Here is a 27,527-nt window from a genome sequence, read left to right on the forward strand (position 1 = left end):
TTGACTTTCATTTCTCAGTCCTTAAAACATAACCTTTGATGTGTTAGCAGTAGGGGATGGTGGCATAGTAGACAAAATGGATTTCATTTCCAAAACACTAAGTTTGCTCATCATATCTCCACTTCAACGGAGAACTAACCACACCTTGAAGTGTTGAGGTCAAGGTAAAATAGGCCAAGGACAAGAAGAGTTTGTTAGGGGTTAGTGCACTCCTTCCATTTCCCCCACCCATGGACATATAACATATACGTACTCTCCACTGATCACTCAACACGTGTTGACCCAAAACCCATGAGCTTCAGGGACGTGAAGGGCCACGCAGAGGTGCCAGCTGTGTTCTTGACCTTGAGGACCCAGGAGCTGAGCTGGATTATTCATGAAGTGGAAGTTTCCCTTGTAACACGTTACAGCAAGAGAGGAGGCACTAACCCTCTGGGGGTTTAGGGAAGGTGCCCCCAAGGGAGTTAACACGTGTGGTTTTGAGCCACATGGAGCTGGGTGGTGTTGGCGCAGACTGGTGAGTGGGCCTGTTTCAAGCAGAGCAGCTCAGCCTCTGTTTCGAGGACTGGGATTTAAACAATTTTTTTCCTATAAAAAGGGTCTACTATAAAACCCAAATCTGTTCCTTTCATTGTGTAAGAAACAAGAGTCAAAGAGGTTGGGCCTGCTCGTATCCACGTCACTTTTTAGAGCACTCACCGTGAGTTCATTAAAGGACAAAGGGTCTGCACTGGAGACAGGTAAAGAGAACAAGGAAGGGAGGGTGTCCTCAGGAAGCACTACACCCTCAAGCCTCACAGACACCCCAAATTTCATGTTCCACAAAGAACTCATTCCCAGCAGGATCATGTAGTAGGGTCATCACGCAAACACAGGGTCAGAGCCATTCTCAATATCCTCGCTCCCTCCCCTGCCCTCGGTTACTTGCTCTCACAGGTTCTACTTCAGAGACGTCCTTGCCTTAGGTCAGGTCCTGTGATTCCTCTCTTGGAGAATTACAGTTCAGTTCAGTCACTCAGTCGTGTCCGACTCTTTGCGACCCCATGAACCGGAGCACACCAGGCCTCCCTGTCCATCACCAACTCCCGAAGTACATTCAAACCCATGTCCATTGTGTCGGTGATGCCATCCAACCATCTCATCCTCTGTTGTCCCCCAAGAATACACAGAACTGTACAAAAAAGATCTTCACAACCCAGATAATCAAGATGGTGTGATCACTCACCTAGAGCCAGACATCCTGGAATGTGAAGTCAAGTGGGTCTTAGAAAGCATCACTATGAACAAAGCTAGTGGAGGTGATAGAATTCCAGTTGAGCTATTTCAAATCCTGGAAGATGATGCTGTGAAAGTGCTACACTCAATATGCCAGCAAATGTGGAAAACTCAGCAGTGGCTACAGGACTGGAAAAGGTCAGTTTTCATTCCAATCCCAAAGAAAGGCAATGCCAAAGAATGCTCAAACTACCGCACAATTGCACTCATCTCACATGCTAGTAAAGTAATGCTCAAAATTCTCCAAGCCAGGCTTCAGCAATACGTGAATCGTGAACTTCCTGATGTTCAAGCTGGTTTTAGAAAAGGCAGAGGAAGCGGAGATCAAATTCCCAACATCCGCTGGATCACTGAAAAAGCAAGAGAGTTCTAGAAAAACATCTATTTCTGCTTTGCTGACTATGCCAAAGCCTTTGACTGTGTGGATCACAATAAACTGTGGAAAATTCTTCAAGAGATGGGAATACCAGACCACCTGACCTGCCTCTTGAGAAACCTATATGCAGGTCAGAAAGCAACAGTTAGAACTGGACATGGAACAACAGATTCGTTCCAAATAGGAAAAGGAGTACGTCAAGGCTGTATATTGTCACCCTGCTTATTTAATTTCTATGCAGAGTACATCATGAGAAACGCTGGACTGGAAGAAGCACAAGCTGGAATCAAGATTGCCGGGAGAAATATCAATAACCTCAGATATGCAGATGACACCACCCTTATGGCAGAAAGTCAAGAGGAACTAAAAAGCCTCTTGATGAAAGTGAAAGAGGAGAGTGAAAAAGTTGGCTTAAAGCTCAACATTCAGAAAACGAAGATCATGGCATCTGGTCCCATCACTTCATGGGAAACAGATGGGGAAACAGTGGAAACAGTGTCAGACTTTATTTTTGGGGGCTCCAAAATCACTGTAGATGGTGATTGCAGCCATGAAATTAAAAGACGCTTACTCCTTGGAAGAAAAGTTATGACCAACCTAGATAGCATATTGAAAAGCAGAGATATTACTTTGCCAACAAAGGTCTGTCTAGTCAAGGCTACGGTTTTTCCAGTGGTCACGTGTGGATGCGAGCGTTGGACTGGGAAGAAAGCTGAGCACCAAAGAATTGATGCTTTTGAACTGTGGTGTTGGAGAAGACTCTTGAGAGTCCCTTGGACTGCAAGGAGATCCAACCAGTCCATTCTAAAGGAGATCAGCCCTGGGTGTTCATTGGAAGGACTGATGCTAAAGCTGAAACTCCAGTACTTTGGCCACCTCATGCGAAGAGCTGACTCATTGGAAAAGACTCTGATGCTGGGAGGGATTGGGGGCAGGAGGAAAAGGGGACGACAGAGGATGAGATGGCTGGATGGCATCACCGGTTCGATGGACGTGAGTTTGAGTGAACTCTGGGAGTTGGTGATGGACAGGGAGGCCTGGCGTGCTGCGATTCATGGGGTCGCAAAGAGTCACACACGACTCAGCGACTGAACTTAACTCAACCAAGTCTGTATATGTCAAAGACCTCTTTGTTTCTTAACTGAGGTACAACTTGGGAGCGTGACTGTCTGCGTTTGAATCGTGGCTCTGAGACTTATGAGCTCTGAGGCACTGTGGCATTACCTGCCTGTGCCTCAGCCTCACCTGCGAAAGGAGCTGACAGAAGAACCTGGCTCACAGGCCCCTGGGGAGTAGAGCGACTGCCATGCACGCATCTGTTCAAAACAACAACTCGACTCAAAACTCGGTAATAACCTGAATGAAGAAAGAATTAGACAAAGAACAGATACATGTGTAACTGAATCACTTTGTTGCACACCTCAAACTAACACAACAGTGTTAATCAACTATACTCCAATATAAAGTAAAACTTTTGGGGAAAAAAAGGGGAGATTCAAAATGCAAATCAAGCAACAATAACAAACAGGCAAGCATGCAACATGCTTCCCCCACCCCCAGCAAAATGTGTTAGGATAAAGGGTAAATGGGGCTTCCCAGGTGGTTCCGTCAGTGGTAAAGAATTCGCTTGCCAATACAGGAAACATGGGAGACGCAGGTTAGATCCCTGGGTTGGGAAGACCTCCTGGAGAGGGAAATGACAACCCACTCCAGTTATTCTTGCCTGGGAAATCCCTTGGACAGAGGAGCTTGGCAGGCTATAGTCCATGGGGTTGCAAACAATCGGACATGAGTGAGTGACTAAAAACAACATTAACAGACGGCAAACACAAGTAACATGAAGGGAGGAGGTGTAATGAAAGGGAAAGAGGGATGATATTTTAGCCAGTTAGAGTGAATACCTTTAAGACTTTTCAAGTTTTTAAAATCTCCCCTCCCCACATCTACTTAAATAGGCCTCCTTTCCTCAATTGGATTTCTGGAGAAAGGGGAAGGAAGGAGAAAAAGTGATATGAAAACAATTGTAACTAGAAAAGTCCAACAAAATTAGTTTTCAGTCTGTGAGTCTAAGAATTTGTTTTGCTACTTTTCTTCAGTTTGCAATCTGCTGAATAAGTGTCAAATAAGACTGCTTTGAGGAATGGTTATAAAAACATTCTCAGGGACTTCCCTGGTGGTCCAGTGCTTAAGACCCCTGTGCTCCTAATGCCGGGGGCCAAGGTTCAATCCCTGGTCCAGGGACTAAGATCCCACATGCTGCAACAAAGTTCACAGAACACAACGAAGACTCACCACAGCCAAATAAACAAAAACAAAAGCCATCCTCAGAGCATAGAAAGCAGCCACGACTAACAGAACAACACTGCTTAGAATATTTTACTCTACCCAGGTCAGAAATGTTATCTCATTTGACTCACCTTCCCAGCACCTTCTAGTTCTTTCTTATCTTTCAGGGCTTGTCCAGACAGCATTTTCATTTCAATAACCCCTGCTACTGCAATGATGGGTACAATTGCTAACAGGAGAAGTGTTAACTGCCAGCCATAGATGAGGGATATAATAATGCCTGTGCCAAGATTTGCAATATTCTGGGTGATTACAGCAAGCCTAGAGCCTATAGCCTGCAAAACAAACACAAAACACTGTTAGAGAGACACCTTCCGATCATCTCTAAAGTCCATGCTTATGTATTTTCTTAGGGATTGTAAAAATTCAGCTTTGTGAAAATCTCATCTCCTCGGTTATAAGCTAATATAGTAGTAAAAGTTTACATGTAACTTTATTTGGTTTCCCAGATGAGGATTTTCATGACTTCAGAATAAATACTGAAAGTAGGTCAATAATTCAGAGTTCAATTACGTATTTCTATCTCATTTGATTTTTTAATACCACAAAACTTTTCATTAAACAGTGACACCATGATCCCTAAAGCAAGCTCTGCAAATTAGCAAGATAAAACAGTCTGACAGTTACGTTGAACTGGGAATGCTGGAAACTTCCAACGTTAGATGCATAACTACCCATCAGTTCAGTTCAGTTCTCGTGTCCGACTCTTTGCGACCCCATGAACCACAGCACGAAGGCCTCCCTGTCCATCACCATTTCCCGGAATTCACTCAGACTCACGTCCATCAAGTCAGTGATGCCATCCAGCCATCTCATCCTCTGTTGTCCCCTTCTCCTCCTGCCCCCAATCCCTCCCAGCATTAGAGTCTTTTCCAGTGAGTCAGCTCTTGGCATGAGGTGGCCAAAGTGTTGGAGTTTCAGCTTTAGCATCATTCCTTCCAAAGAACACCCAGGCCTGATCTCCTTCAGAATGGACTAGTTGGATCACCTTGCAGTCCAAGGGACTCTTGAGAATCCAAAAAGCATCAATTCTTCGGCGCTCGGCTTTCTTCACAGTCCAACTCTCGCATTCTTACATGACCACTGGAAAAACCATAGCCTTGACTAGATGGACCTTTGTGGCAAAGTAATGTCTCTGCTTTTCAATATGCTATCTAGGTTGGTCATAACTTTTCTTCCAAGGAGTAAGCATCTTTTAATTTCATGGCTGCAGTCACCATCTGCAGTGATTTTGGAGCCCCCAAAAATAAAATCTGACACTGTTTCCACTGTTTCCCCATCTATTTCCCATGAAGTGATGGGACCAGATGCCATGATCTTCGTTTTCTGAATGTTGAACTTTAAGCCAACTTTTTCGCTCTCCTCTTTCACTTTCATCAAGAGACTTTTTAGTTCCTCTTCACTTTCTGCCATAAGGGTGGTATCATCTGCATATCTGAGGTTATTGATATTTCTCCTGGCAATCTTGAGCCTAATATTGATCATTGAGGGTATCCAGATATTTTGTGGCTTATTTGAGATGCTTATTGTGTTTAGAGGGCTTCCCAGGTGGTACAGTGGTCAAGAATCCACCTGCCAATGCAGGAGATGCAGGTTTCATCCCTGGGTCAGGAAGATACCCTGGAGTAGGAAATGGCAACCCACTCCAGTATCCTTGCCTGGAGAATCCCATGGACAGAGGAGCCTGGTGAGCTACAGTCCATGGGGTTGCGAAAGAGTTGGACATGACTGAGCTAGAGCTAGAGAGACTGTGTTCAGAAAAAATTCACAGAGATGAATGTTATGGAATTTAAATTTACAATACTAAGCAGGCATCAGAACCTTCAGTTTACATGCCAGAAGGAGCCTGAAGCATAACTGTCAGAAGCATTCAGTTATTTCCAACTGAAAAGTCAGAAGTCAAAATACAAAGTCAATTCGCTTCACTACTCTACACTTCTCTCCCTTACCCTGGAAACACCCCACAACCTCAAGCCTTTCCAAATTCCTGCTCTGGCCCATGTCTTATCAACTCTCCAAATTTCCTCTGCCTGAGTAGGGCCATGCTCAGGGAAAGATAATGATGGAGAACAGTCCAGAATGGTCATTTCCACCTCTGGGGCCTTGGTCAAATTTTTCCCAACCCCAAAATGACTAGATACACTGATTAATAACCAAAGCTTCTGGCAGCTCTGAGTTTTAAGACAGAATTCTTTCCAAGCCCACTGCCTCAATGTCAACCTTCTGAAATCATTTGAAACTTATGTTGGCATAAACACCAAGCCAGTAACTAGGGGGAAATAGTATTATAAAACTACCAATAGCTCTAGAATTAAATTTCATACCAAGGAATTGCACCAGGGCTGCAAGAAACGGCATATATAACAGAGCATTTATTTTTATCTGATGCCATCACTGAGCTTATACAAAGGGAGGTTTAGCCGTATCTGGCATAAGTCAGAGTGGAGTGGCCTTTCAAATCAGCTCTGTATTTGGACATTTTCAATTTCAAAGTCAAGGGTTATAATCTGAAAAGAGTCTGTGGCACAGGCAAGATGGAGACTGTTCCTTTTTTAGTATCCACAAGCCCTACTCAGAACTCATTTCCCACAGCACCCAGCTGCAAGAAGCACTCAGAACATCCCGCAAGTTCACAGCAGACAAATTACTCCAGTACCTAAGCTTCCATACACATAAAGGTTTCACTGAGGAGGGCAGCCAAGGCCACGGAAATAAGTAAAATGGATCAAAGATGCTTCTTTAATGTACATGAAAGATGATCCAAAAAACCTAGAACCTTAAGCTGGCGGGGAAGTAAGCCCCTTGGCATAGTATGATTAAATGCTTCCGGTGACATTGCACTGGTTACTGTTCTTTATTCTAATGACACATTCACCGTCCCAGTATCTATTCCTCATACAGAAAAAGAGTCTCTAGAACACTCCATGGGAGAGCATAGATTACTAGAAGCCAGAAGTTTTTCAAAGAGGAGGAGGGTAGGTAACATTCTAAAGCCAGAGCCCAAGAGTGAAACAAGGTTAAGACAAAATCCATCATCCTCTGGCACTAGTGGTAAAGAACCTGCCTGCCGATGCAGGAGACACAACAGACGTGGGTTCAGTCCCTGGGTCAGGAAGATCCTCTGGAGGAGGGCATGGAAACCCACTCCAGTATTCTTGCCTGGAGAATCCTCATGGACAGAGGAGCCTGGCGGGCCACAGTCCATAGGGTCGCAAAGACTCAGACACGACTGAAGCAACTTAGTTTGCACACACGGTACAGTTAAAGAAGAAATTGTCACTTTACCCACCAATCAAAACCTGCTGGTCTAATAATTTCTAGTTATATTAATTAAAGAGATTCATGTAGCAGCAGAATTTAAGTTTTATAGTCTGATACAATTGTTCCTTTTACCCTTGTTTTAATTTTTTCATACTCTTTTCATTTCTTTCAACCTTTGTCTAGATTTTCTTCCCTCCCCTCTGAATTCAGAGATGGGGGAGCCTGGTAGGCTGCTGTCTATGGGGTTGCAAAGAGTCGGACACGACTGAAGCGACTTAGCAGCAGCAGTAGCAAACTTTCTTACAGCAACTACACACACCTTTTTTCGGTAGCAATTACAATTTTCTGGGGATTAGCAAAGCATTAAAATGGACTGAAAAGATAAAATAAAAAAAGACTGGGCTTGCATGATACACTGATAAATACTTCCTTTTTAAATAATTATCTTTCTACATGTATTTAGATAATGCCATGAATAAGATGGAAAATAACAAAACAAAGCTCAAAAGTCATCACTGTTATAGTGATACAGCATATGATATTTAAACAGATAATATTTTTTTCCATAAGACACATGATATATCGCATAGGTTAAAGGTTTGACATTTTCTAAATGATGATGAGAACTAACTGAAGGGAGAGAATTAGTTTCATGCTTAAATTCTAAATGGCCCATTAGGACAATCACAGCAGAAAGGAGGTAGTCATACCCCTTTAACTTGAGCGGCGTCATTGGCAAGCCTGGTCGTCAATGCTCCTGTGGTGTTTTTAGGGTCTTCGAACCAGTTCACATCCTGTGGTAGAGTAACTCATTTCATTATCTTAAAGCCTGACGCATGAGACCTTCAGCTCAAGAGACTGACAGGGTGCCCTTTTCTCCTACATTAAGCACTTAGGATTTGACACTGAATAGATAAGAAAGGGACTTAATAAAGTCATAAAGAGAACATTTCTCAAATTTTTTTTGAGTGCCTACTTTGTTCCAAACATAATTGCTAGGTGTTGGACCTATTCAACAGTGAACAAAAATGAGAGTTGCTGCTTTCATGAAGCCCAGATTCCAGGGACAGGACCCATAAATTAATATACACCATGCCAAGGGGTAATAAATGCTAGGAAATAAAACTGAATGGGGTAATAAGGGAAAAGAAGAGAGGGGAGGCACCATTTTATAGATTGGGGAGGTGAGAGAGAAGGCCTTGCTCAGGTGACCTTTGAGCAGAGACCTGAGTATGGAGAGGGATGAGAGTATCTAGTGCAAAAGCCCTGAGGCAGAGGCATTTTTGATCTGCTCACATATAAGCAAGAAAGCGTAAAGGTCATCACCAGCCTTAAAAGCACCTCTGTGTAAATGTACAGAAGCTGCCTCTTCCTCAGGACAGACATCCATGCTCACTGGGCCCTCCCTCTTCCCTACCCCCATATCCACTTACATCAGCCAATGTGTAGAGAGTAGACTGTATATGGGGAATGAGGTGAAGCTCTAGGAGATGAGGTCTGGGGAGGTAGTGGGGACACAGAGTTTGTGACTTTATTGGCAAATGCAAAGATTCCAGATTTGGGGAATTTCCTGGTGGTCCAGTGGCTAGGACTCCATGCTTTCACTGCTGAGGGCCTGGGTTCAATCCCTAGTCAGGGAACTAAGATCCCGCAAGCTGCATCACGTGGACAAAAAAACCAAGATTCCAGATTTTACCCTGAGAGATATGGGCAGCTTTCAGCAGCTTTTAAGCAGAGGGATGTGATTTAACTTTTATCTTAGAAGAATGATTCTGGTTCTTGGGCAATGAACCTAGTGGACTAGGATAAGGATTGAGGCAGCAAGACGGGTTAGGAGGCTGTTGTAATATCGGACAAAGAAGAGGAGACAAGGACAACTCCTAGGACTTTAACCTGAGCAACTGGCAGAATGGAGGGGCCATTTACTGATATTGGGGAGGTCTAGGTAAGGAGTAAGCCCTTTGGCAAAGGGTGGGAGGGGTGTCCAAAGCTCGGTTTTGGAGACATTTGGTATGAAATTCTTAATAGACATTCAAATAGAGAAGTCAAATAAACAGCTGACTATGGTTTATGGCCGAATAAATGAATTGGGTTTTAAAAAAAAATCAACCAAAGAAATCTAGATTAAAGTTTAACATTCAACATAAAATAGGATTTTCTTTATAAAACCACTTACACTTTTAAATACAAAAATACTAAAAATATTGTGAGTTTGAAGTCTCAGTCTGTATCTGTTACAAAAATAACTAAGGTCCTAAGAAGTTATGTCAACTGTGATTGCAGTTAAAGCAGCATTTATCAAATATTCAAGAAAAAACTAATTATAATGCATTATAATTTATTATAATACATATCCATTTGCTTTTTTAAAATTGTTAAGTGCTTAAGTGTCTCCCCAATGGAACATAACTGCCATGAATACAGGCACCACTCTGACTTGAAGACCTTACAATACTTAGCATTATGCCTTGTAAGCAGAAGGCACTTAATGCATGATGGCCGGACTGAATAATTGGTGGAGAGGGTATGACACAAATCCTCAGCTCAAATCCAAAGTATAAGGGGCCTAGGAGTTGGCCTACAGCCTGGCAGGGGAATGGGGCATTTAGCCCTGGGCCCAGGCCCTGAGTCTAGTTCGGATCTGTTATAAATACTGTCTGACTGAAAATCCTGACAAGATGCCCTACACCAAACAGTGCTCTCTCACTCACTGGACTTGGTCCTGGCTCTGTCAGTCCCAAGCCAGCAATCCCCATAAACACGTCTTGTTTTTAAGCAGCAGGGGGTCCCCATGCTTATGAGCCAGGGTTCAAATCCCGCCCCATCCCCCCAGGTATATCTGAGGCATTCTTCTGAGGTATCACTGTATTAGTGATTTTAAAATGGAAAGTTACAAAGTCACAGGCAAAATGTGCGTGATTGTTAAAGACCCTTTGAACTGATCTGCTTTGAGTGACATGTCTAGGACCCCCCTCCCCCTTCCCCTGAGAAAACATTCACATCCACGTGCTGTCAGGGTCTGGAAGGTGCCCAGTGTGGGAGACCTAAGTCACTATCGGCTAGTAACAGTGCAGCTGGAACGAGTCCATCAGTCAAGCCCCAGCACAGAAACCAAGCAGCAGCAAGTGGGCCGCGGGGCTGACTTTTGATCTGTGGAAACAAAGGGTTCAGAGGGCACCTCTTGGCAGGAATAAACATGAGCATCACGGGTCTCCCGGGGAGAGAAGGAAAGAAGGAGAGGAGAGGGATGTGGGGGCACGGAAGATCGCTTCCATCTCCTCCGCCTGCAGCTGCTGAGGCGGAGGGCGGAGGGGAGCCCGCCTGGGAGACGCCATCTGGCGCGCGGGGATCCCGGTCCCAAGCCCATCCCCAGCAGAGCACCCCGGGCTCGCTCTGCGGCCCCAGTAGCAATCCCAGCGCCTGCCCACAGGGCACAGTGCACACCCCGCCGGGCGCCATCCCCGGCAGACCTACCTGCCTCAGCATCGACCTGAAAACCAGGTACCGCAGCCGCCTGGTGAGGATCTCGCCCGCTTTGCCGAACGTGAAGCCCTGTGGGGAGGGACACGCCACAGGGAGAAGGCTGGTCAGAGGCCCGGCCGCCGGCGACACCGCGGGAAAGGGACGTGGGGTCAGCGCCGGGGCAGGACACCGAAGTTGGAAGCCCGGTTTCAAGGCTTGGCGGTCCTGCTCCTCAAACAGCGACGACCACGAGCGTGGCGCACCACCAGCAGAGCTGGGAGGATCTGGTTTTGACATCGACACTGCCGCGCCCCAACCAGCTGGCGGGCCCATTGCAGATCTACAGGAAAGTGGTTCCTCTGTCTCCCTTCCCACTCCCGCTTCTCTCTCTTCAGGAACCAGGGCCTGCCACTGAGGAAGCTGGAGAGTTGTTCCCAAGGCAGGGGGAATTCGACTCTAACCCAGGGGTTTATATTATGAATCATCCCAAGCAGGAAAATTTTGAGAGTGAATTGGAGAGTGGGGGGGTGAGGGGCGGGCACTGGTCACAATTACACCAGACCTGAGGTGCAACCTGGAAAAACAGGAATCTGTAGCCGCTGCAGCCATAAAAGATGCAGAGAACAAAGATATCAAATGCTTTGTTTCCAAGTCAAAAGAAAAGCCAAAGTCTAGGAGAGAAATAGGTTGGAAAGGAAGGCTTACTGGAGACAGAGTTTTCTGCACTGATCTCCCCCCTTCCCCAAGGATATGACCTATGCCTGGTAGGAGAGAAGAGTGTAAGATGTGATTGTATGGCCATGCTGGGCCACATCTGGGGAGGAAGGAGGACAGACCCTCGTCCAGGGAGCTTGGCGATATACAGGGCCAGACTGAGGCACTGCACCACGTTCTCTCTGGAGCTCCGGGAAGGGGAAGTTCACAGATGGAGCCTGCCTGCCACACAATGGAAATGGCTGGATGGTGCTTTGGAAGAAGGAAAGCCCTAGTAAGAGCCAAGAGTCTCCTGCATCATCTGAGACATGATGAAAGGCAACCGTAGCTCCTCCACACTCCCAGGGGGCAGACTGGACATCATCAAGAGAGAGAGAGAGAAGAAACATGGGCAAAGAGCCCAAGTGGAGAGACGAACTCTTCCTCATGGTCCTGATCAAGGGGGACAGCCAGGCTGGACCGTGTAACTGCAGGCCACAAGCCCCTCCGGTCACCAGTGTGAAGTGGGAGGCAGGGGAGGTGCACAGCCCAGAGCCCCCCACCCAGTGCTGCAATGCTGCTAGTACACACCACGCCAGGGACAAGGGGGAGAGAAAGAGACCCTGGATTAACTGAGTTGAAGCCTACCATTACCAAAATAATTAGCTTTACTAGGAAATGACCAGATGAAGGTTTCTGCTTTAAACTGAATGAAACCTGAACTGTCCTGCCCACTGTGAGACTACTACTCTTGTCATTTGGTTGAGAACTAGCCATTGATAAGTATGTCAGGAACATCATCTCCACAAGTCCTTAGGACAAACCTATAATTACCACTTTACAGAAGAAATGGAGGTTGAGGGAGGCTGGGAAGTGGCCAGAGGCTACAGTTCTAAGGTGGCAGAGCTGGAATCTGACGTGCATCTGAAGAATCTTAACCAGAATGAGCACCCAGAGCCTGGACTATCCCCCAGTGAGTGCCTTCCTTGCTTTTCTAAATGAGGGGCTAACACCATCTAACAGCATGTTCTAATCCCATTGTTGGCACAGTGCCACCTCTGCACTTCTGAGGTCCTGGAATTCAGAGCCTTTGTTCTCACCTGGGTTTGCCAGGCAAGCCAGGCCCCACTCTCCCTGGGCATCACTGTGTGACAAAGGCACCACTTTGTCTGCCTTTGCGTCACCAACTCAGACTTCCAGCTCAAAGCCTATCCTGCTCCCAGCTCCTTAACCAACTGCACCCTCAGCAGCCTCTACATTCTCCCAACTTCTCTGGTGTTAATACTTGGTACGACAATCTGTATACAAGTTAGAGGGTCACATTTATTCTCGTATGATCAGATTCCCCAAAGAGACTTGAAGGACTCAGTAACAAAAGATTCCAGGGTTTGGGATCTCCTGGTGGCTCAGATGGTAAAGCGTCTGCCTACAATGCAGGAGACCCGTGTTCGATCCTGGGGTCGGGAAGATCTCTTGGAGAAGGAAATGGCAACCCACTCCAGTACTCTTGCCTGGAGAATCCCATGGATGGAGGAGCCTGGCGGGCTACAGTCCATGGGGTCGCAAAGAGTCGGACATGACTGAGCGACTTCACTTCTATCATGTCCAGAAAAGTGTCGTATCTATTCAAAATATATAAACATGCTCACACCATGCAAAATAAAGAGATCTATTGAGAGTTCTATCTTAAAAAATTACATGTGACTAACCACTCATTCTGGAGAAGGAAATGGCAACCCACTCCAGTATTCTTGCCTAGAGAATTCCATGGACAGAGGAGCCTGGTGGGCTGCTGTCCATAGGGTCACACAGAGTTAGACACGACTGAAGTGACTTAGCATGCAGGCATGCATTGGAGAAGGAAATGGCAACCCACTCCAGTATTCTTGCCTGGAGAATCCCAGGGACAGAGGAGCCTGGTGGGCTGCCATCTACGGGGTCACGCAGAGTCAGACATGACTGAAGCAACTTAGTAGCAGCAACCACTCATTCATTTAATAGGTGATTATGTTTATAATCATCTCACACACAACTAGGACCTACCTTTTTTCATCATCAAGAGTCAGCTACCATTCTCCCCATTCTAACAGATGAGGGAACTGAGGCTTACACAGTTTCAGTTATTTACTTGCCCAAGGACACAGAATTAGGAACTGGTGCAACTCATACCTGACCCTACACCTAACACCAAAGCCCATACTGCCTTACCATGCAGAGCGTCTAGAGTGCTTAAACTCCTGGCAATTTCATTTCAGCCAAATGATGGGCAATCTGTAAAATCTGATACTTCACATATGCTTACTACAGTTTTTGTTTGAAAACTGACATTCTTCCATAATTAGAAAGGTTCCTTCTTCTTTAGGAAAAGAATGACAAACTCTTCAAATATTTTTAAAATCAGCATGACTGGCTTGTGGGGCTCTGAGGTTTGTTCTTGCTTTTAGAACACTGGAAGATACTTGAGTATCAGAACTGGATGGCAGTACTTATATATCCAGACATGTGTCCACAGCTCCCCTAGCTTCCATTTCTAAGACCCCTGCTTTTACTTCCAATCATTGTGTTAGATCAAACACTCTCCATTCCCTCTGACTTCATGAACATTTCCAGTCAGGGGAGAAGGTTGGGAGAAGGAAGGAAGCAAGGGTTCCTTCCCTTGGGGTGTAAGAGGAAGCCAGAGGAGAAAACATCTTTGATTTAAGTCAAGGAAACTGACTGCTAAGAGCCCAGTGACTAGAGGAACGACTCTACTAAACAGCAAATCACACAGATGCTTAATAAATCCCGCCAGTTGGGTAATGATACATTTCTCCAAATGGAAAAAGAAAAAGTGAAAATGTAGACACTTACCTGAAGGAAAAATGTAATAAAAGAAATAATTCCAAGGATTAGAAACAACAGTGAAAACAAGTTACTGTTCTGTGGTTTGGTTTCATCATCCTCATCTCTGGTGAAGATCTGGCAAAGAAAATATTTAAGGGTTTCAGTACCACTGACGAAATCATTCACAGTCTGACCCATTTTACATCTAGTTATAGTACTTGGGGTCAAGAGGGCCTTAGCATGTGGAGCTCAGGCAGGCTTCCCGAAGGCCAGACTTCAACGGGGCGGTATCGTGCCTTCCCTAGGGGCATGGCCTGTCACTCATTCATTAATCCATCCAACTCTTTCTCCACTCATACTACTTCTTGAAGTAACGGGTGCTTCAAGTCAGCACCAAACCCACTACCGCAGAACTGGGGACAAATACTGTCTTACTCCTCTGATGGAAACTACACTGTGTGGCAGTCTGTTGTTTCTCATGGCAACATTTCCAACTGTCCCAAGGTGTCTGCAGACACATCTGCTGATGTGGTTTTGGAGAGCCCAGGAGGTGAGCGCATATATTCAGCCCAGGTCTCTCTGAAGAAAGGAGGCTTCTTCAGCCAGCCTTCTTTGTAGGGTGGCCTGTTAGACAGACAGTGGGCAACTACAGCCAGCTCACCCGGAACCACACTGGGAGACCCTGGTTAAAAGAGCTAAACAGGATGCCTTGGCCTCAAAACGCATGCAGAGAACAACCACTTCACAGGGAAAGAAAACCATCTTCCTTTACACTGGGCCAAAATCTGACTTGTGAGATTGTAACTTTATGGTTGAAAATGCCATCATGAAAAGCAGGTGCAATCAGTATCTGTCAACCTGAATCTTTTCAAGCCATCCCATTTGTTTTCATCTTAATACGTGGGATGGACATCCCACAGAGGCCAAGTGCTCAGCCCCATCACGTCCTGACAAGCATCCGAGTCAGAGACTGGCTCTCCCTTGTGCTGGTGTGATGAACACGTGAGGAACCCTCTCAGTACACCAGTCACAGAACTGTTGCTGAGGTTGACTCAGAGTCCAGCGATGGCAGGTAGGGGACAGTCACCTAGTCAGTTTCATGGACTGTTTTCCAGGATCTCATTCCCAGGGCCCTAGGATAGAAACCAACTGCCACGACAAAGTAAGTTTTGAAAAATCAGTTTTCCTATCACAAATAAAACTTCCACTCCAACATCTTCAAGCTGTTATATGAAGGTGCAACGCATGTTGTTGTGGCTTTTATATAAATTTACAAATACAAACAGTTCATTCTTTAGTCAGGACTCACAGGTAAGTCCCCAAAATGAACATAAACACTTACTCCTATAATCCTTGCAAGTATGACTGAGAATGCTGGTTGCAGAGCTCCATTTATAATGGCGCAAAATACACCAACCACAAAATAAGGCCATTCAGTTATATTCAGCTTCAGAATCCTCCAAAAGGAAACTTGGAGGTACACTTTCATCCTGGAGAACACAAAATATTACAACAAACCTGTTAGGAAAATAACTGATCTTAATGGATTGAACTGATGTACAGTTGTTCTGTATGCACAACAGTTTTTAAACAAATAGATCTTATTCCTACTTCCTTATCAATTGATGGCTATGTAACTTTTTTTAAAGAGTGCTGACAGATTCTGTTACATTGTGCCTTCATTTTTAAAGAAATACATGATGATTCCATGAATATTTAAGTCTGACTGGACATCTGGAATGTGACAAACATATTGGTAAGGATGAAAGAACAAAAATGTTTGTATTTGAAAACTCACTATTATCTCTTTACATTATAAACTCTAATTCTAAAATTCTTATCCTATAAATTATCATTCATAAATTCCACCTTAGAGTTAACATGTTGAGATTTGGGTCTGTGGACCAAGCTAAGGGATAGGACAGGGAATTCTGGATAACCCTTTCTTGCTCCCACTCCTATCCCAGCCTTAGCCCACTGTTAAAGACATCAGTCTGCAGCCTCCTTTGTACCCAAGTTTCTTCTGTACTGAGCTTTCTGTCCTGGCTTTGGGATCCAATGATACTCCTGCGAGTTGATTTTCTTCTGATTAGACTGGATCCTCTGAGAAGGCAATGGCACCCCACTCCAGTACTCTTGCCTGGAAAATCCCATGGATGGAGGAGCCTGGTAGGCTGCAGTCCATGGGGTCGCTAAGAGTTGGACACGACTGAGCGACTTTGCTTTCACTTTTCACTTTCATGCATTGGAGAAGGAAATGGCAACCCACTCCAGTGTTCTTGCCTGGAGAATCCCAGGGACGGGGGAACTTGGTGGCTGCCGTCTATGGGGTCACACAGTGTCAGACACGACTGAAGTGACTTAGCATAGCATAGCATAGACTGGATCCTGAATCTTGGGAGGACGTGTACAAGTCATCAGTTTTACTTAGGGATTCACCAGGGGTATTTTCTAATTCAAGTTCATTTCCTTTTGTCTAAAATAAACAAGAAATATGCACAAGTTGGTTAGGCGGAGTTAACCAATGAAATCTAATCGCTCAACAGCAGATATCAAGGAAAATGGTAATTTAAATTCTTATGGGAAAGGATGAAGTGGAACTGCCTTTTTTTTGGTGTGATTATATTTGAAAATTAAAACCATTAGATAAGGGATCCCCATAAACTATGCTGAAACAATATGGCATCCATTCCAAGTATCTTATCTAGTCACCTCCTTTGTGTGAGTGTTTTTGGCTCAATCAGATTTGCTTTGGACCAGTGCTGCTGCTGCTGCTAAGTCACTTCAGTCGTGTCTGACTCTGTGTGACCCCACAGATGGCAGCCCACCAGGCTCCCCCGTCCCTGGGATTCTCCAGGCAAGAACACTGGAGTGGGTTGCCATTTCCTTCTCTAATGCATGAAAGTGAAAAGTGAAAGTGAAGTTGCTGAGTCATGTCTGACCCTCAGTGACCCCATGGACTGCAGCCTTCCAGGCTCCTCCATCCATGGGATTTTCCAGGCAAGAGTACTGGAGTGGGATGCCATTTTCTTCTCCGTTGGACCAGTGACATCACACAAATAACGGTGCAAGTCATACTGTGAGACACAATGTTTTCAGTAGACATGTCAAAGAAACTGATAGGTAAGATTAACTTTAATTATATATTTTATCTAACCTATACTCTATCTAAGATATTAGATTAACATGTAATCAGTGTAAAAACTTTTTGAGATAGCTTGCATTTTTCTTTGGACTAAGTCTTTGGACTCTGGTATGCATTTTCAACTTACAAACACTTCGATTCAGATTACTCACCACTAACATGCTCAATAGCTACTTGTGGCTAGCAGCTGCTAGAGTGGATACTGCTACGGCAGCTGGTAAGGCACTCAGTCAGGTCCTACTCTTTTTGCCACCCCATGGACTGTAACCTGCCAGGCTCCTCTGTCTATGGAATTTTCCCAGCAAGAATACTGGAGTGGGTTGCCATTTCCTTCTCCAGGGGATCTTCCTGACCTAGGGATTGAACTCACCTCTCTTGCTTGGCAGGCAGATTCTTTACCACTGGGCCTCTAAGAAGCCCTTGCTAGAGTGGATAGCTCACTTTTAAGCCTTTTTAACTTTACCTTTCTCTATCCTTCTTCATTTCTCTCCTTTTAAGAGGGGGAAAAAAAAAATCTAAAACCTGATGTGATCCTCAATCCCCCTGCTTCCCACCCCAAATTTTTTTCCCTCTTCTCAAGATAATCAATAGTAACATTTATTGATAGTACCAAATACAGCAAAATCAGCTCATGCCTGAGATACTTGAGGAAACTGCTAGACTGTACCTGCATTGTGACAAGTTTGAAGTAAATGCCTCTCTTCCCCATGAGCTCATCGTGATTGCCTTCCTCCACAATGACTCCATCATCAAGACCAGCGATGACATCAGCATTACGAACCGTGGACAGACGATGCGCTATCACAATGGTGGTCCGGCCTTCTCTGGCCTAAAGGGGAAAAAAATCTCATTTTTGAATACATGAACGATTATATGAAAAAAATTCAGTAATTCAATGTATATTTACTGACCACCAATGCCCTGGACATTGCAAAACTGCGAAAGCTATATGAGGCAGTCTCTGGCTTCAGTAAATGTATTGTTAATGGTTTAAAATGATGTTTTAATAAGTATAAACACACATATGATAGTCTCATATTAGTACTATGTAAGCCTCTAAGATTTTACTCAATCTCTACCAGCCTAAGTTTATGTAATAATCAAGGGGTTGTACAGAGGTACAACACTCGAGAGCCCAGGAATCAGTCAATCGGAGCAGATACAGGCCCGCTGCGATCTGCGCAAGCCAGCACCAAGTGCCCCAGGAGGTCACCCTGTGCTCTCACAGATATCCGGATGACCAAGACAAACAACAGATGTGAGGTAACAAAGGCCAGACTTCAGTGTTACACTGATGTGAACTCAAATCTTAGTTCTGCTCTATATGCATTCCAGGATCGTACACAAGTCTTTAAACCTGTGCGAGGTTCAACTTACTCACATATCCAATAGGGATAATAGTACAAGGCTACTTTCTGGAGTGGTTGTGCTATACAATAACGCACAGGTAGCACTGTGATGTACACAGTAAGTGCTTAATAAATGATGCTTATTTCTAGGGAGAAGCATTATGGAAAAAACTAAGGAGTTAAGTAAATGTCTTAAATACCCAATCTCATTTTTATTTTCATATGGAACAAAGCCAGATAACCAGTACTTGTCTGAGATTTTTTTTAACCTTTGTAACTTTCCCAATGCTTATAATTTTTCTTATTCATATTTCTCTTCAGGAACTAGCAATAAAATTCTCAGAATAAGCTAGCAAAAAGAGGTATAATGATCAGTTTGAAAAAGAGAAGCGAGAAAAAGTCCTGGAAGAAAAAAAATGCACATCAGAAAAATTAGGTGGAAACAACTAGAAAGCAGAGAAGACAATAGATCAAGTCTTTGGATGTTTTCAAAGGATGAGATGTGGAATGCCCCTTCTAAATGTGCATTAACAGGAAAAGGTATTTTTAAATGCAACCTTTCATAGAAAACCCTAAAGACTCCACCAGAAAATTACTAGAACTAATCAATGACTATAGTAAAGTCGCAGGATATAAAATCAACACACAGAAATCACTTGCATTCCTATACACTAATAATGAGAAAACAGAAAGAGAAATTAAGGAAACAATTCCATTCACCATTGCAATGCAAAGAATAAAATACTTAGGAATATATCTACCTAAAGAAACTAAAGACCTATATATAGAAAACTATAAAACACTGGTGAAAGAAATCAAAGAGGACACTAACAGATGGAGAACTATACCATGTTCATGGATTGGAAGAATCAATATAGTGAAAATGAGTATACTACCCAAAGCAATCTATAGATTCAATGCAATCCCTATCAAGCTACCAACAGCATTCTTCACAGAGCTAGAACAAATAATTTCACAATTTGTATGGAAATACAAAAAACTTTGAATAGCCAAAGCGATCTTGAGAAAGAATGGAACTGGAGGAATCAACCTACCTGACTTCAGGCTCTACCACAAAGCCACAGTTATCAAGACCGTATGGTACTGGCACAAAGACAGAAATATAGATCAATGGAACAAAACAGAAAGCCCAGAGATAAATCCACACACATATGGACACCTTATCTTTGACAAAGGAGGCAAGAATATACAATGGATTAAAGACAATCTCTTTAACAAGTGGTGCTGGGAAAACTGGACAACCACTTGTAAAAGAATGAAAGTAGAACACTTTCTAACACCATACACAAAAATAAACTCAAAATGGATTAAAGATCTAAACGTAAGACCAGAAACTATAAAACTCCTAGAGGAGAACATAGGCAAAACACTCTCTGACACACATCACAGCAGGATCCTCTATGACCCACCTCCCAGAATACTGGAAATAAAAGCAAAAATAAACAAATGGGACCTAATTAACCTTAAAAGCTTCTGCACATCAAAGGAAACTATTAGCAAGGTGAAAAGACAGCCTTCAGAATGGGAGAAGATAATAGCAAATGAAGCAACTGACAAACAACTAATCTCGAGAATATACAAGCAACTCCTACAGCTCAACTCCAGAAAAATAAATGACCCAATCAAAACATGGGCCAAAAAACTAAATAAGACATTTCTCCAAAGAAGACATACAGATGGCGAACAAACACATGAAAAGATGCTCAACATCACTCATTATCAGAGAAATGCAAATCAAAACCACTATGAGGTAGCATTTCACACCAGTCAGAATGGCTGCTATCCAAAAGTCTACAAGTAATAAATGCTGGAGAGGGTGTGGAGAAAAGGGAACCCTCTTACACTGTTGGTGGGAATGCAAACTAGTACAGCCACTATGGAGAACAGTGTGGAGATTCCTTAAAAAACTGGAAATGGAACTGCCTTATGATCCAGCAATCCCACTGCTGGGCATACACACCGAGGAAACCAGAAGGGAAAGAGACATGTGTACCCCAATGTTCATCGCAGCACTGTTTATAATAGCCAGGACATGGAAACAACCTAGATATCCATCAGCAGATGAATGGATAAGCAAGCTTTGGTACATATACACAATGGAGTATTACTCAGCCATTAAAAAGAATACATTTGAATCAGTTCTAATGAGGTGGATGAAACTGGAGCCCATTATACAGAGTGAAGTAAGCCAGAAAGAAAAACACCAATACAGTATACTAACGCATATATATGGAATTTAGAAAGATGGTAACAATAACCCTGTGTATGAGACAGCAAAAGAGACACTGATGTATAGAACAGTCTTATGGACTCTGTGAGAGAGGGAGAGGGTGGGATGATTTGGGAGAATGGCATTGAAACGTGTAAAATATCATGTATGAAACGAGTTGCCAGTCGAGGTTCAATGCATGATACTGGATGCTTGGGGCTGGTGCACTGGGACGACCCAGAGGGATGGAATGGGGAGGGAGGAGGGAGGAGGGTTCAGGATGGGGAACACATGTATACCTGTGGCAGATTCATTTTGATATTTGGCAAAACTAATACAATTATGTAAAGTTTAAAAATAAAATAAAATTTAAAAAAATGCAACCTTTCTAAATTCATTTTATTAATAATTTAATATATAGTAACATGGTAGAATAGAAAGAAAACACAGATAAGCAAAGAGAAGAGGAAAAAGCAGACTCAATTGCATCTCCATCTATTCTGGTCCACAAAATTGTTTGGGATCTTTTTTGTTTTTCCTTTCTCAACAATCTGTTACGTACTCTGACAGGATGTTTAGGGATGTTTAGTTGTTTTGTTATTAGAAGCGGGGGATAGCTAGAGCAGAAATAAGTTCATCTTTCAGTTCTACCGGGAGCACTTCAACTCACAGCACTTATGGGTGAAAAGGTTTCCGTGCTCCGTGTCCTCACAGAGCGAGCCTACTTATCATCAGACACCGGAGACCAAGCACACGGTGACTGGCGTGGCCACACACTCACGTCTAGCCAGTGAATGAGTCACATGGACTCAGGTGCTGCAGGAAGGTCGAACTCTGTTGACGGTCAAGGACATTTCATTTCATTCCCAGCGTCATCAACTCTCTGGCACTCTCCTCAAGATAAGAGGTCTCTCATTTCCCATTGTCTTTGATAGGCATCTGACCTCTTGAGAACTAGATGTAAACCTTCCTCGTGTTGACAACAGTAAAAACTCATAAAACCTAAGTATCAGGGTGATCTCTAAGGCTAAGTTTTTAAGAGCACAATGAAGACCAACTTTCATCTGAGTCTATATTTCTCATTGTTTAACTTAAAAAAATGTGCAAGTATCTTTCAATGAAAGTTTATTCATCTCTACCTAAAAATATACCAGAGAAATAGAAGTTATACAGATCCAGAGAGGCCTGATGGTTTTAATAGCTTAAAGAATTACTTTAGGAGAGATTTCTTTAAAAATAATATTAAGAAGAATTAACAATGGAATGTTCTTATGCTTACAAACCAGCTAGGATTGAACTGAGGTTCACCAACCTTATCCAGGGCTGCCTGACCACCGCTTTACTCTCCATGTCCAGTGCTGAGGTGGTCTCGTCCAGCAGGAGGATCTTGGGGTTGTGAACCAGGGCCCGGGCAATGGCAATTCTCTGCTTCTGTCCACCGCTTAGCTGGGCTCCGCTCTCTCCAACCAGGGTGTCAAATTTATACAACACCGAAAACACAGGAGGATTAAACAACAGAATAAGCTATCTCAGCTCAGATTTTTAAGATGGGAAGTAATCCTATAAACAACCCAAACCTCACAGGCAATATGGTCCAGTTGTGCGTGTGTGTGTGTGTGTGTGTGTGTGTGTGTGAAGTTGCTTCAGTCATGTCGAACTCTACGACTCTATACGGACTGAAGCCCACCAGGCTCCTCTGTCCATGGAATTCACCAGGCAAGAATACTGGAGTGGGTTGCCACGCCCTCCTCCAGGGATCTTCCCAACCCAGGGATCGTCTCTTATGTCTCCTGCATTAGGAGGTGAGGTCTTTACCACTGGCACCACCTGGGAGGCCTCAAATTTAGCAATAACCAACCCCAATTTTAAAAAAAATATGTCAGGTCTTCCCTCATGGTCCAGTGGTTAAGAATCTCCTTGCAATGCAGGGGACACCTGTGTGAACCCTGGGCCAGAAAGATCCCACAGGCCACGGAGCAACTAATCCACGTGCCACAGCTACTGAGCCTGTGCTCCGGAGCCCCGGAGCCACAACCACCGGCACCCGGGCGCCTAGAGCCCGAGCTCTGCTACCAGAGAAGCCACCACAGTGAGAAGCCCTCGCCCGCAACTAGAGAGCAGCCCCTGCTGCCCGCAACTAGAGAAACCCGGCTGGCAGCAATGAAGACCCAGAGTAGTCAAAAAATAAGCAAATATTTTTAAAAAGTATGTCTACTACTAGTTGATGCTACTGGAGCTTTAAAATCTGGAGTCATCTTGATCTGCCACCTTGGGAAGTTCCTCCAGTTTATATTCCTACCCTGACTTCCCATGCGTCAGGCCAGCATGCCATGACCCTCCAGCACAATGAAGAGGAGAAAGACTTACATTAGGCAGTTTCATGATAAAGTCATAGGCGTTGGCTTCCTTCACAGCTTTCTGAATCTCATCCATGGTGACATCTTCACGGCCGTAGCGAATGTTCTCAGCTATCGTGGTGGCAAACAGCACGGGCTCCTGACTCACCACCCCGATAATCTCCCGCAGATACCTTACGTTGATGGTCCTGATATCCTGTCCGTCGATACTGACCTAAAATAAAAAGGAGCTGTGATATCCACACAGCACAGATTTGTGATGTGCCATCTGCTAAGGTAAGTCAGTGCTGCAGCATCTGGCTGAACAAGAGTCATCTCACCATGCCCTCCGTGGGGTCATACAGCCTCTGCATCAGCTGGACGGTGGTGCTCTTCCCACAGCCGCTGTTCCCAACCAGGGCCACCGTCTGCCCACTCCCTACCTTCAAGTTGAGGCCCTTCAAGATCTATGAGAATGAACGAGAAATAAACTTAAACCACAGATTTCAGGACTACATACATTGTTGAATTGTTGAGTAATCATTTCATTGTACCTTAACTTCGTTTCGAGAGGAAGTGAACATTTCTGAATTCCAGATTTCCTTTAATATTGTCGGGTTTGTGCCCAGTGTTTGAATAGCTGTCGATGCTTGGTTTCTAAACAGAATAAAATTTCAGAAGGTTACAGCAACTACTAGGTTACAATAAATACTTGCAATTACATTTGTGGAGAGCTGAATAAAAGTGATAAAGAAATAGACTGTTTTAGACAGATAGATAAATGGCCAGCCCAGACTTACGTGATAAATGCTCTTGAAGACTTCATAAGCTGCTCCTCTTGCATTTGCAAAGGCCTCAATGTTTGGAGATGCCTGTCCAATACTAAAAGCTCCAGTTAATACAGAAAAGATGACCTGAGGAATGTGAAGTAAAAGCATTGAGTTACTTAGTATTTAGTACGCTTTTTTCATACTTTTAACATTGCTAGTTAAATTTTTAAACAGCAGGATAACACATGAATACTGACTATTAAAACTATTTTTAAATTGAAGTACTTTTCAGTTGAGAATGCTGAATTAGTCTTACTGGATCAGTGAAATAAAAAGTTCTATATGACTGGAATATCTTCATATGTCTTCAAAGGCTAAGAATTTTGGTTAAGAGCATCGGCAGGGTATGCTGCTGCTGCTGCTAAGTCGCTTCAGTCGTGTCCAACTCTGTGTGACCCCATAGACGGCAGCCCATCAGGCTCCCCTGTCCCTGGGATTCTCCAGGCAAGAACACCGGAGTGGGTTGCAATTTCCTTCTCCAATGCATGAAAGTGAAAAGTGTAACTGAAGTCGCTCAGTCGTGCCCGACTCTTAGCGACCCCATGGACTGCAGCCTACCAGGCTCCTCCATCCATGGGATTTTCCAGGCAAGAGTACTGGAGTGGGGTGCCATTGCCTTCAAACCCTATTATGAGACTCAGAAACCTGAGGTCTGAACCCCGGATTAAGCACTAAATGGCTGTATGTCTTCAGGTGATTCTCTGACAGTCTGGACTTCAATTTCTTTATTTGCAAAAGAGACAAGATTCTGTTTTCCCTACCAAGCGATCTTAGTGTTGTTGTATCAGGTGGAACGGTACACAGGAAAATATTTTGTAAATGATAAAGCACACATTTTCCATCAGATGGAATCTTTTTTTCCCCCTCCACCAAACTCTATTCTTTTTGAGGTCTGATGAACAGATTTTTTTTTTCATTTTGCCCAAATCAGTTTATCGTACATTTGACACTGTTTCTCTACAGGTGTTACAGAGGACTAAAGTCACTGTTCATTTCTTTGTAAATCACACAGTAGTTATATTATCCAACAATTTACAGAGAAGAAATTTTGCTAAGTGTTTCTATATTCACTTTCTCGATTAGTCCTTACAACAACACTAAAAGTTACGGCGTCTTACTCCCGTCATTTCCATTTTGCAGAAGACAAACAGAGTCTTCAAAAGCCTAGGTGGCTGAACCAAATCATACACTCAGTAAGTGGCGCAGCCAGAATTTGAATCAGATCAGCCTGATATCAAATCCCAGGCTCTCACTCACTCTTCTTGGCCATTATTTAATAATTCTTCAAAAAAATATTCTCTAACTGTCAAACCAACACCACTAAATTTCATTGACATTTTAAAGGTGATTCATCTCTTACTATAATATCACTTACCGTGAGCACTTGTCCAATGGAATATTCTCTTGAGAGGAGCAAGGAGGTCCCGTACCAGAATGCCAGGGCATAGGATGCATAGATCAACAGAAAAGCAGCACCCATAGAGACATTGGCCGTGATCGAGTTCTTTATTCCAATTCTCTTGGCTTCTTCTAAATTTTTGTTGTACCTGGGAGAAGTAACAAATTATCACACATGCTTGTAAAATCTTACAAAATGGGTCAATACAGCATGATAGTTGTTGAGTACTCAAGACGCACCAAGGCCTCTGATGGGTGCTTTGCATGTATTTTCTCCATTTGACCCTACGATGTTAGTACTATTTTAATTTCTTCTTGTAAAAAAGGAGAAAATGAGGCCTTATGGAAATTAAGTAATTTGTGGAGGCATGTTCTAAAAGCATCTTCTCTGGCCTTAGCAATAGTGAAATAAAAGAAGTAATACTTAGCAGACTACAGCACTTGTACTGTTTCATAGAAGACAAAACACAAGCTATGAAAACACTTGTGTTTTCCCTTTAAAATCTGCATGCATTTAAAATGTATCAATAAAATGAAGATATAATGCTAGAAAGTACTCAATACAGACGTGTGTGGGGATGTGGACCTAGAGACTGTCCTACAGAGTGAAGTCAGTCAGAAGAAAACAAGTATCATATATTAACACAAATATGGAATCGAGAAAAGTAGTACAGACAATTTGCTTTGCAAAACAGAAATAAAGACACAGACGTAGAGAACATACAGACACCAAGTGGGGGAAGAGATGGGGTATGATGAATTCGGAGGTTTGGATTGACACATACACAACTACTGATACTATGCGTAAAACAGATAACTAATGAGCACAGGGAACTCTACTCAGTGCTCTGAGGTGACCTAAATGGGAAAGAAATTCAAAAAAGAGGGGATACAGGGGTGTGTGTGTGTGTGTGTGTGTGTGTATATAGATACATATATATATATATATATCTGATTCTCTTTGCTGTATGATAGAAACTAGCACAACATTATAAAGTAACTATACTCCAATAAAAATTAATGAAAAAAAAATAAAGTACTCAATACCAGTAAGTCTTGAAACCTCTGCACATCTAGGATGAAGGCAGTTTGCTCCCTGCCCTGCCCCTTCTGGGCCTGCTGGAAGGACCAAATGAGAAAAACACATGCGTAGGAGCAATCTGAGGGCTCTGAATTGCCATCTAAGACTTTTTACATGTAAATAAACTGTGTCCTGTGCTAAGTCGTGTCTGACTCTTTGCAACCGTAAGGATAGTAGCCCACCAAGCTCCTCTGTCCATGGGGTTTCCCAGGCAAGAATACTGGAGTGGGTTGCCGTGCCCTCCTCCAGGGGATCTTCCTGACCCAGGGAGCGAACTCAGGTCCCCTGTATTGCAGGCGGATTCTTTACCATATGAGCCACCAGAGAAGCACCCATGAATAATTCTTACAGCAAATACAGGGGATTACACAAAAGAGGGCAAAACCAAGGAAGCAAACAAAAACCAAAGCAATGTTGGAGACCATTGATAGACATTTCCCTCTCATTCTAATCACTTAACATAATTTGAGCACTTTTTAAACCCTGAGGAAGTGGTTAATTTCTGATATTCAAATTAAAGGAGATAGGTACATAGCAGACTGTTCCGCTTAAGAGAGATATGGAGATAAGTGAATGGGGATCAGATTTAAAGAAAAAGAAGGATCTTTGCAGATACAGAACCACGGTAAAACAATCAGAGAGAGAACAGACTGTAAATCTGTCCTTATTCTCTTAATACAACTCCCTACAGGCTGTCAGAACATTGTCTTGCAAAAAGAGGAGCTCATAATTGCTGAAATCAAAGAGTTTATTTCTAATAGGATGTAAATTTTGAGTTCTTTGATCCATAAATACATGATGGTATAAACATTATACAGTATTATATTAATTTTGGGGGGGGATTTGTTCCATTTGAGAATGTACAAGCAGAGGTCAAGCCCTGCTCAGATATGAGCACGTATTCTTTCACGCCCTCATGACA

General features: G+C 43.5%; 1 protein-coding gene across 1 annotated transcript in view; it reads right to left on the bottom strand.

The window, feature by feature from the left end:
* The window catches only part of LOC129659030 (ATP-dependent translocase ABCB1-like), a 99,704-nt gene that overhangs the window by 16,528 nt on the left and 55,649 nt on the right, over positions 1–27,527 (bottom strand). Inside the window, 18 exon segments of the mRNA XM_055590029.1 lie at positions 2,897–2,967; positions 4,069–4,272; positions 7,969–8,052; positions 10,733–10,810; positions 14,264–14,371; positions 15,579–15,707; positions 15,709–15,726; positions 16,249–16,337; positions 16,619–16,712; positions 18,049–18,210; positions 22,273–22,292; positions 22,295–22,446; positions 23,332–23,531; positions 23,638–23,763; positions 23,851–23,869; positions 23,871–23,953; positions 24,097–24,210; positions 25,502–25,673. Coding sequence (XP_055446004.1) covers positions 2,897–2,967; positions 4,069–4,272; positions 7,969–8,052; positions 10,733–10,810; positions 14,264–14,371; positions 15,579–15,707; positions 15,709–15,726; positions 16,249–16,337; positions 16,619–16,712; positions 18,049–18,210; positions 22,273–22,292; positions 22,295–22,446; positions 23,332–23,531; positions 23,638–23,763; positions 23,851–23,869; positions 23,871–23,953; positions 24,097–24,210; positions 25,502–25,673 — 1,923 coding nt within the window.

The sequence above is a fragment of the Bubalus kerabau genome, chromosome 8 (assembly GCF_029407905.1).
Source record: "Bubalus kerabau isolate K-KA32 ecotype Philippines breed swamp buffalo chromosome 8, PCC_UOA_SB_1v2, whole genome shotgun sequence".
NCBI lineage: Eukaryota > Metazoa > Chordata > Mammalia > Artiodactyla > Bovidae > Bubalus > Bubalus kerabau.